At 41.4% G+C, this 11,320-nt stretch overlaps 1 protein-coding gene across 1 annotated transcript; it reads right to left on the minus strand.

Moving 5' to 3' along the window:
- Window positions 1-1,470: 1,470 nt before the first annotated feature.
- On the minus strand, window positions 1,471-10,157 carry si:ch73-233f7.1 (uncharacterized protein LOC100537710 homolog). Its single transcript, XM_058796976.1, has 4 exons — window positions 7,423-10,157; window positions 5,577-5,635; window positions 5,074-5,192; window positions 1,471-3,683 (listed from the first exon to the last, which is right to left on the minus strand). The coding sequence occupies exons 1-4, from the start codon at window positions 9,940-9,942 to the stop codon at window positions 3,352-3,354; spliced, it is 3,030 nt and encodes a 1,009-aa protein (XP_058652959.1). The 5' UTR covers window positions 9,943-10,157; the 3' UTR covers window positions 1,471-3,351.
- Window positions 10,158-11,320: the final 1,163 nt, after the last annotated feature.

Below are 11,320 nucleotides of genomic sequence, written 5' to 3' on the forward strand. Positions count from 1 at the left end.
AACGTTTGTAATCTGAAAGGACACACGGCAAACCTAATTACCCCTCTCAACTGGGCGATACTCATCTATTGACATTCTGAACTCATTTCCCCGGGAAATTAAAATGGAAAGGGCGCGGGAGAGATTGCGTCCAGGTGTGGCATTTTCAGGGGGAGCCTGATTCCCCCCACGGGCCCGTCTGTTTCCCCGTCTTTAATTAAAATGATATTTAGACGATGGAGTTTTGTGTTTGTTTAGTTAATGAACCAAGTCTATTCTCCGTGGGAGGAAAAAGGGAATATAAGAAAGCTCATTAGCATATGTTAGCATTTGCAATGTTTACTCGGTGCATGAGAGAGAGGCCTGGGTCATTTTATTTTCTTTGTGCCGAGAAATGTCTTTTCATGCAACTATGTAAAGATAAGAGCTGGTGAGAATTAATTAAGACAATAGAGCTGTTCAATTTCCAGTCCTTAAACCTGCAAGAGAATTAGCATTTTGAACCATGCAGTATTGTATTGTATTTATTTATTTATTTTAATTTAGTGGAAAATATTACTTTCACGTTTTTTTCTGCAACAAAAACAGTGTCAATTGTAAATGAAGTTTGAAGCACTTTTGTTTCTTTAAAAAACATAAGTTGCTGCAACAGATGAACTATTTTAGCACTTTTATTTTTTAGAGCACACGTTGGTTTCAAAATTCACACCTGAGAATATGACTGTGCATAATTTATGTTGTATGCTTTAAAAAATAAAACACGAAAGACTCTTGAAGTAGTGTTAACCACAGACCTACTTTTACCCACAAACCGAAAAGGCTGAACATAAGAAAAACGGAATAAAATCTGCAAACTGCAACACTGAATTAAAAGGCAAAACCGTCACACTTTATATTAAGTGGCCTTAACTACTATGTACTTACATCAAAAAATAACTACAATGTACTTATTGTGGTCATATTGTATTGCAAAACACTTTTGCTGCTATTGAGGTGGGATACGGGTAAGTTTAGGCACAGGTTTGGTGGCATGGGTAGGTTTAAGGGTGGGTTAAGGTGCAAGGGATGGGTTAACAGTGTAATTATAAATGTAATTACAGATGTAATTACATATAGGTATTTTTAAAAGTGTAAGTACAATGTAAAAACATGTATGTATACAATTGTACCAAATGATTAATTTACATGTAAGTACATAGTAAGGCCACCTAATATAAAGTGGGACCAGAGAAACTATACATTTCTGATATAACTGGATGCCATTCCTGTGAAAGTTCATGTGAAAAAATTAATACTTACCGTTTGAAACATTCATTGATACAAACTGCATATTATCTTACTATTTTTACAAGTATTAAGCAGTATACAGTGTATATTGCACAGCATTCAGTAAGCAATTGGCTTGTAGTATTTTATTATTCGTAGTTTCACCTGTGAAATATTAATCACAACACTGCAGTTTTATTTCAGAAAAAAAATATTTAATTCTCATATTTGTATGTACATATTTGGAATGAATGGATTTTCACATCCTGTTCTCTTGTATGAGGCAGTAATGTGTCTCTAAGTGCGGATCCAGTCATTCCTACATGAGTAATCATATTGAATCGATCAGTTTCACTTGGTGAGCATCCACCTTCTCCTAGCCTATAATTCAGTCTCATCATGACCACTGTATTGATTTATATGCTCACACGGTGTGCAAAAGGCGGGTAATAATCACATTTTGGCTGTAATGATTGTCAAAGTAACAACAGTAGGAAAATATAAAAATAATAATGATATTCAGTACTGTATTAAATCTCAGGCCTGGCCTCTCACTGCTGCTCTAGTGGTAATGACCTTTGACCTTTAGGCCCGGTGTGGTTAAATTAACCAAGCAGATGCAATTACAAATAATAAATAATACAGATTAAGTTTTATTCAGTTCCTGATATAACAGGACAAGCAATTTTCTTAGCTTCATTGGGATCATAAGAACTCACCTCACTCCTTTAACTAATTCAAGTTCTTTTAAATATCTGTTTGTCAGAAAACAGCCAGACTATCCTATCCTAAGGAACAGAGCCTCTGTAGTTAAGTACAATAGGCCCCAATGACAGAACAGACGGTATGTCCTATGAGCAGGCCAGAATGATGTGCCACAAACACACACTATGTGAGTGAAAAGTGCATGTTTGAGTGAGTGTGAACACAGAGCGGTGACAGACAGAACCATCATAGCATAGCGGCACTGTGACATCATAAAGGTTTAGTTCCCTGCCTGTCACGTGTCAAGTAGTCTCAGACTTGCAGCATAAAGTCAGTTTGCTGCTCATTCTGCCTGATTCACATTTAAAGCAACAAAACAGTTTTTTTTTACATGCCAGTTAGTGGTGGTTTTATCTGAATACAGAGTGCAACAGTCGGTTCCAGAAGTAAAAGCTCCATTCATTATCTCCACAGGGGAAGTGACGTAACAATAACTGATAAACCTTTAAAGACAGGCCTATTGTGAATGACAAGCTTGTTAATTAATGGTATATGCTTTTGTTGAAGCTATCAGTTTGCATTATTTCAACTTTTTCCTGAAGTATTTGTGTTTAACATCATAATTCCATATGAAAAACCCATGATTATGCAGAGAAATCTTTAAATCTCAAATTAACATCTTTAAATTAATAGTTTTATGATTCTCCATCATTTTTAATTTGATGTCATTCAAAACCCTTTATTGAATTTTTGTTCATATTCCCTCATTCAAGTTATTAAGTTCAGTCAAGTACTTTTTTTTGTTTGTTTGGGTTTTTTTTTTTTTTTTGATTTTCAAATACTTTTTGGCTTCTAATCAAAGTTGTGATTAAATTCATAACTGGTTGGTTGGTTTATGGCTTAAAACTTTTTAATGAAGACTCTTTTTTAAAACCTAATGGGAAAAATACTTATTCTTACTTATTATACTTCTGGAACCAAGTCCACTGAGAAAGTGGTCAAGCACTGTTACACTCTATAATCTCTGCAAAATTGAAGTCAGAAAAAGGTGAGGCGTTTTTAGACTTTGTGATAAAAACTTTTGTCCTGCTAAACAAGTTCACAGAGAGAAAACAAAGTGGGATATACAGTTCTGCTCCTGAATAACTTTCAGAGATTTGAAGCCATGATCCAGGCAAACTATGGCAAATCCAGTGTTCATAATATCAACCTGGTATTATTAAAAAAAAATTTTGCTTCCTAAATCAACATAAATTGCATTGCATGTGCAAAATGCAACAGATGGTCGATGAATGGATTGTGTCGGTCCATCTGAGGCTGAGACTACATAATGAGTGCTATGCTTTGGTAATAAGTCACTCTTTTTGTTCATCATCACAGCACAGGTCCTTTTGTCTTATTTTATTCATTATATAAGTCATTGTTGATGACCTCTGCCCCCGTGTCGTCATGCGGGTCATAGCTGCTGGGAGAGATGAACCTACGTTTCTTGCCGAAGGTGGAGAATGAGTTGTGGACGTCGAGCTCACTGCGGTAGCTGGGCCGCAGGGTGCAGAAGCCGGACGGTGTGCCGGGGATGTAGACATTGTGCTGGTAGTCCGGCGGAGGGTGCGAGTGGACCTGTGCTGTGGGCTGCTGCTGCTGCAGGTGGTGGGTAGGGTTGTGTTGGGGTGTGTAGTGAGGAGTCCAGGCCCTCTGAGAAACACTACCTGCTGGAGAATGCATCCGGTACTCTGAAAGGGTTAAAAAAAGAGAAAAAGAAGAGAACTACTTAGATTAAATAATTAAAAATTTTGAATGTTTAAAAAATAAAAATATATATATATATATATATATTTTTTTTTTTTATGCTCACCAAAGATGCATTTATTTGATCAAGAATACAGTAAAAATGGTATACTGTATATTTTGAAATATTACAATTTAAAAAATATAAAAATATTTCAAAATGTTATTTATTCCTGTGATGCAAAACTGCATTTGCTGCATCATTACACCAGTCTTCAGTGTCACTGCACTTTTTCAGGATTCTTTGATGAAGAAAAAGTTCAATAGAACAGAATTTGTTTGAAATAGAAATCTTTTATAATATTATACATTATAAATTTCTTTACTGTCACTCTTGATCAATTAAATTTGTCTTTGCTAAATAAAAGTTATTTATTTTTTTTTTTTAATTATCCTTACCCTAAACTTTTTAATGGTATGTGTCATGGTATCTACAAAAATATGAAGCAGCAAAACTGTTTTCAACATTGATAATAATAAGAAATGTTTCTTGAGCAGCAATGGTGCTCTGGTGATTTCTTGTGGATCATGTGACACTGAAGACTGGAATAATGATGCTGAGTATTTACTGTAGCTTTGCATCACGGGAATAAATTACGTTTTAAAATATATTCAAATAGAAAATTGTTATTTCAAATTGTATACCTCACAATATTAAAGTTTTACTGTATTTATGACCAAATATACGCAGCTTTAGTGAGCATAAAAGTCTACTTTGAAAACATATTTTTTTTAATCTTCATAATTTTGAACTTTTGACTCTATACAAATGAAACCCATTCAGAGGTGAATAATTTATTTTGGCGAACAAATCATGAAAGTCTCTTCAAGTAATGTCTCATTTACCCACAAACTGAACAAGGCCAAAGTAATATATTTCTAACTATTGCACAGAAATGAAAGACATTCAAAGTCTGGTCCTTGAATCTGAACATTAATCACACATTAAAAATTGCTAATTTTCTGTAGTAGAGCCTAATAACACTCATGGTTTTTTAACATCTGTAATTTGACTCATTTTAACAGGCTGAGAAAATGAAATGAACATGCAAAACAACCACATTTCCAACATAAGGCAAGGTGATATGGCCATGTGCTGGTTTTTGCTTTTTAGGCTTTCGTGAAAGCAATGCCTTTAGTAATTCCCACTCCAACACTTTTTCCTTGTTGAATGTCCTGTTCCACTTAGAAATATGTCAGATAATTTAAATAATGTTTCATCTTGAGTGTTAAATGCAAAAAAAAAAAAAAATAGATAAATTAATAAATAAATTGATTAAATTGATCAAATATAATAAACAGGATCAAATAATGTGACATAAAGTATAGTTGTACCTTTTGAGCGGGTTCCCCAGGTCCAGTACTGTCCGGCAGCCATCTGACCCACATAATTCTCAGGTTCGGCCTGCATGGCTTTACGCATCAGAGTGCCATCCATGTTTATAGAGTTGCAACTGCAAACAGATGATGGGAAATTAGGCCAATCTGAGATATTATGATACTCCAGATTTCATGCATGAAAGTTCATTGTTTGCCAGCTCTAAATGACAAACCCTCATTTTATCATTTAGAAAGGGAAAAAAAAAATATTCATAAACTTTTTTTTTCTTTCTTTTTTGACTTCTAGCATTTTCATTTATGCATATGACTTGCATGCATTCCCTGGAAATTCAACACATGACCATAACATTGTTAGCACCATGTGCTATTGTTTGAGCTACAGAAACACTTAAGATTTTATCTGTAGTACAACAGTTTGTAATATTGTGTCACTATTAACTAAAAACACAATGTGTATAGTGTGTCCCTATTCAGAGACAAGTAAACGTGTGTTTTACCTTTTCAGAGAGGAAGTTTGATTTTTGGTGAGGGCCCAGTCAGTGTTTGCTTGTTTCAACTGCAACACATAAAACAATAAAAAAAACTTAAAATAAATAACTGATTATAACACATATGTAGGATAAATGTTTATACATCTTTTTCGAAACTTTTTAGAGTATAAAATTGCTACAGATGTCCACATGTACTCTAAATGATATTCCTCAGGCATTAAAGGAATCTTGTATGCCTCCTTGTGGCCAAAAGTGTGAATCGCCCGTCATTTCTTTTGGAGCTGTGGTGCCTTGAGCAATGACTGTAGTGTCACGGTCTTCTCTTTCATCCTCAGAGATGCGGCGGGGTGGAGGAGGTGGAGGAGGAGGAGGAGGAGGAGGAGGAGGAGGAGAATGGGGGTGTTATTTATTCCATGTCAAAGAGAGAGAAAGTATGGATTCCACGCTCTATTAATTCGCTTAGAGACTTTCATAAGGAGAGCGCCATGTAAGCTTATTATTAGAACCGTTCTTCAAAATACCTTCCGTAGATAATTAGAACACCGACATACGATTTTAATCTTCAAAGGAAACCGCAGCGGGCAGGAAATTAATTTCGAAAACGCATTTAACTGTCCGACGAATTCAATTAAATTTAATTTCTCGTTTTATTTTAGAAACTCCCGTGCGTTTGCATTTTCCGCTGCAGCTCTGGTGAATTTATACAGAATATTTCAGCTTTAATATATTCCCAGAAGAAATCCTGTAAGTAGCTCTGACTGCACGCAAGTTGTACATCTGTGCGAGGTTTTGTATACCCTTAAGGGCAGAATTTGTCCTAAATGTGTTGGCCAGTGAAGAAAATCAGGGGTATAAAAGAGGCTTTCATGAATATTCTATATGAGACCTAAAGGCCACATGTTCTATGGACATTACAGGTTGCAGTTCCCTCAATGGACGAGTTTATTCTTCACCGGCTGTAAGAAGTTCACTGACCCAAGGCAAGGTCACACCTGGCTCTCCAACAGGTCACCCTGACAATTGAATGAAAACCGAAGTGAGCACGTTTACATTTTACAGCCTGACGTTTCCACCTAGTGGATATTAACAGAACACACACACACACACACACAGTTTCTCCCTCGTTCTCGTTCTATAAGGGCAAAGTGGCAGAATCTACAGGCGCGACACGTCTCCATCGGCTCCTGCTCGCTCCCTAATGCTTTCATTTCCCCAGCCCCATTATGGAAGAAACCAGTCCGCGTCCGTGTGCCATTGTGTATTGGATAATTAGCTTGTGTATGTGTGTGCGCGCCCTTGATATACAGTTGACAAAGAATGTCTGTGCCTAAATGCAATAGCAGAGAACTAAAAAGCTTCTCCTGTTGAAGGTTAGAGACAGACTACGTTAGTATTTTAAGCTGGCCACATTAACAACACAGAAGCATAAAAAACATTTAATGTTTTGTTTTGCGACATTTTAGAGAGATATATGATATATGTATATATATATATAAGAGAGAGATAAAGTGCGCACATAAACAAAAGAAGAACTGGAAAGAGTGCTAAAAGACGTGTATTGTCCTAGGTTTCTCTTGTAGATGCTGCTGTCTAGAGACGCCAGTTCACTCTCAATCAAGGTCATTGATTGACTTAGAGGTATTAAATATTTATTGTCAAATAATTAGCGCCCTGCAGTTTTTCTTTTGTGCATTTATAGATAATCGATAACCAATTCATCTCGTTCACCAACATATTTTACACTTATGTGCACAAGTGATACCCTTCACCAAAGTGACTCAAAAATAAAGATCACCTGACAAACTCAATGAAGCAAGTTGATGTTTAAGAAAGAGGGTGAATGCAGTTTTACCTCGTTCGGTGTAGTCGCTCCATTGTTCACGGAAGAGCAGCGGCTCTGTGAGCTCATCGCCAGGTTATCCGCTCCTCTCGCCGCGTTATTTCTCGGTGTGCCGGGACTGCAAGGCTTGAGAAACATAAAGTCGCTCTTTGCAGATTCGGGTGTCAAACACACTTTGTAGCAGTAAGCTTGAGAGAGATTTCCAGGATTGCTGTTTACCTCCACGCAGTTCGTGGGCACTTTGGCGCCGGTGGAGATCTGCAGGTTGAGATTAGACTTTTTGAACACCTCGGCGGGCGGCTCCGGTTCAAAGCTGCAGCAAGCGGCACCGAGCGAGGAGAGCGCGTAACCGCCGAGGGAGTCGCGGTCTTTGTAGCACTTCACGGCCGCCAGGACGATGATGGCCACGAGGAAGATGAGCGAGACGGTGCTCAGTGACACGATTAAATAGAGCGCGAGGTTAGACGGGGGCTGGGGGCTGAGCGAGAGGTCACCGAAGTCGGACAGCGACTCCGGAACGGAGTCCACCACCGACAGAATGATGGACACGGTGGCCGAGAGCGGCGGCTGCCCGTTGTCCTTGACAAGTATGACGAGTCTTTGCCTGATGGCATCTTTGTCTACAAAGCGGCGGATCGTCCTGATCTCCCCGGTGTAGAGAGCCACGCTGAACAGCCCGGGATCCGTCGCCTGCAGCATCTGATATGACAGGCGAGAGTTTTGCCCCGCGTCCGCGTCGAGCGCCGTGATTTTAGCCACAAGGTACCCAGCGTCCACCGACCTGGGCACCATTTCAGTAGCAACAGAGCCGTTTCTGGGCAGCGGGGACAGGATGACCGGCGCGTTGTCATTCTGATCCAAAACGAATACGTTGACGGTCACGTTGCTGCTGAGCGGCGGGAAACCGGCGTCCTGCGCCTGGACTCGGATCTGAAAGTTCCGGAGCTGCTCGTAATCGAAAGAGCGCAGCGCATAGATGTTGCCGTTATCAGAATTGATGGAGACATAAGTGGACACCGGCATGCCCTGGATCTGACCGTCCAGGATGGAGTAGGACAAATACGCGTTCTGATTAGAGTCCGGATCGAATGCGGTCACCGAGCAAATGGAAGCGCCCGGGGCGTTATTCTCGGTCACATATACAGTGTACGAGGGCTGAATGAAGCGCGGCGGGTTGTCGTTAATGTCAGACACTTGAACCAGAATCGTCTTCCTGGTGGACAGCGGGGGCGAGCCCAGATCTCGCGCTGTGAGGGAGATGTTGTACTCCGAGACAGACTCTCTGTCGAGAAACTCGCTGGTCACGAGTGTGTAATAGTTTTTAAAAGAGGAGTGCAGCTGGAACGGCACATTTCCGGGGATCTGGCAATCCACAGCTCCGTTCTCTCCGGAGTCGCGGTCCATTACACTGATCACGGCTATCACCGTGCCCGGAGGCGCGTCCTCCTGTACAGGTGTTGACACAGAGGTTAATATGACCTCGGGCGCGTTGTCGTTCACGTCCAGAATATCGACCAGCACTTTGCAATGCACGGCTACGGCTGAGGGACCCTTGTCTTTCGCCTGCACGTAGAGCTCGTACACGCTGGCCCTCTCGTAGTCCACAATTCCCCTCACCCGGATCTCACCCGAGTAAGAATCCACGCTGAACAGCTCGCGCACCTTCAGAGGTGCGTGCCCGCTGAACGAATAGGTGATCTCGCCGTTTGCGCCTTCATCCAGGTCCGTGGCGTTCAGTTTGAGCACGAGAGTGCCTCTAGGCGCGTTCTCCACCAAGCTGACCCGGTATACGGAGCGGTCGAACACCGGCACGTTGTCATTCGCGTCCAGCACAGTTACCGTGATCTGTGCCGTGCCCGAGCGCAATGGGGAGCCACCGTCCACGGCCGTGAGCACCATCTCGTGCGTCTTCTGCTGCTCTCGGTCCAACGGCGACTGCAGAACGAGTTCTGCAAACTTGCTGCCGTCGTTACGCGTCTGAATGTCCAGCACGAAGTGTTGATTGGCGCTCAGCAAGTACGAGCGGAGAGAGTTCGAGCCCACATCCAGGTCCTGTGCGCTCTCCAGGGGGAACCGGGAGCTCGGCGCAGCAGACTCTGTGATCTCCAGATTAAACTCGCTCCACGGGAAACTGGGAGCGTTATCATTCACGTCCAAGATCTCCACTTCTACCCGGTACAGTTCCAAAGGGTTCTCAATGACCACCTGCAAGTGCAAGAAACAAATGGGACTTTGTTCACACAGCTCCTCGCGGTCGATCTTTTCGTTCACAAACAGAATTCCGTTCTCCAAATTCACTTCTAAATATTGTTTTCTAGCCCCGGATACAATCCGGAATCTCCGTGTGGACAATTTGGCCACGTCCAAGCCCAAGTCCTCTGCGATATTTCCTACGAAAGCCCCGTGCTCCAACTCCTCGGGAACTGAATAGCGAATCTGCGCCAAAACCCGGTCCAGTGCACACGCACACAGGAGCAGACACACAACCTGCCCTGTCAACGTCCATCGCCTCCTCGGAAGCCTCCGGTCCATCTTCCTAAAAATCTGATCTTTTCAGCTGCTTTCACGGAGAAGACTCATGTTCAGTTGTGAAAGATTGTAACAGTTTTTGGAAAACAATTTAGGTACAAATACACACTTGCATTGTTATCCAAAGTGGAATAAAAATAATCTAAAAAGTGCATGTGTCGATTTACAACAGAGATTGAAATTCGCAGCAAACTTGGATTCTCTCTTGGGTTGTGCGCTTTGCGCTCAGCGCAGGCAGTGTGTGAGCAGGAGAGGCGAGCGCTTTGATTTTCCAGTGTGTTAGACGCTTTGAGGAGTGTGTGAGACGAGAGAGGGAGGTGATGTGTGTGTGTGTGTGTGTGTGTGTGTGTGTGTGCTGGGGAGGAATCGTATTGGCGGACGGCGACATGAGAGCACGGAGCATAATCACTGTACCGACACGTTTAACTCGCGAGCTACCGGGCGCGCGAAATCACCCTGAAATAAACGAGACAGGGGGTTACTTATTTATTTGCAGGTGGATTTTGAACGCAAGCCAGTAAATAAATATTATATATATATATATAGATAGATAGATAGATAGATAGATAGATAGTGAATCCCCGGCCTTTCTCCATTTCGTAAAGAACACATTTAGGATACGCTATACTAATACCGACATATTTTCGCATGTGATCCTATGCAACAAACCAGATCGAGCGATTTATAAGATTATAGATTGTGGAAGTTATTGTTTTGATGGGACAAATCCGAATCGTGTCTTCAGAAAGAGTGACACATGTTCGCACAAATCTAATCTTTAATTTTCATGGATAATCCTCACCAGTCGATGATGCGCGCTCCCCACGAGCATCCTCAGAGGAATGTTCTAATTAAGAACGCGCACGACTTTCTCTCTCTCTCTCTCTCATACACAGTATCTCCCTCATAGCAGGCCTACACACACACACACACACACACACACACTTGGAGTTTGCAGTTTACTTTGGGCACATCTTTAGGGATGAGGGAAGAACCCTGTGGGAGGGAAAAAGTCAGATTAGACTAGACTAGACCAGGTCTAGTCACATAAACTAACATCTCGGCCTCCTCTGACCCATCTTATCTCTACAGGGAGGTGAAATCCTCCACCCAGGTTTAAATAACCGCAGAATACAATCTGCTGTCAGACTTAACCTTCAGCAGATGGTAAAGCTCGAGCAGAAATGATTACATTTGAAAAAACAGGAGTTCCTCCGCTCTCGACTTCTTTTTAATTAACGGAGAGACGGATTAGTGCTCGGCTATCCGGGATCAGCCGTTCTTCAACAGAAGAATACAAATGTTTTTGGATAAATAATCCCCGGCGCATTTCACGGTGCCCGTCACATTAACATGCATTACACGAGCCCTTAAGCCCCGT

The sequence above is a fragment of the Onychostoma macrolepis genome, chromosome 14 (genome assembly GCF_012432095.1).
Source record: "Onychostoma macrolepis isolate SWU-2019 chromosome 14, ASM1243209v1, whole genome shotgun sequence".
Lineage (NCBI taxonomy): Eukaryota > Metazoa > Chordata > Actinopteri > Cypriniformes > Cyprinidae > Onychostoma > Onychostoma macrolepis.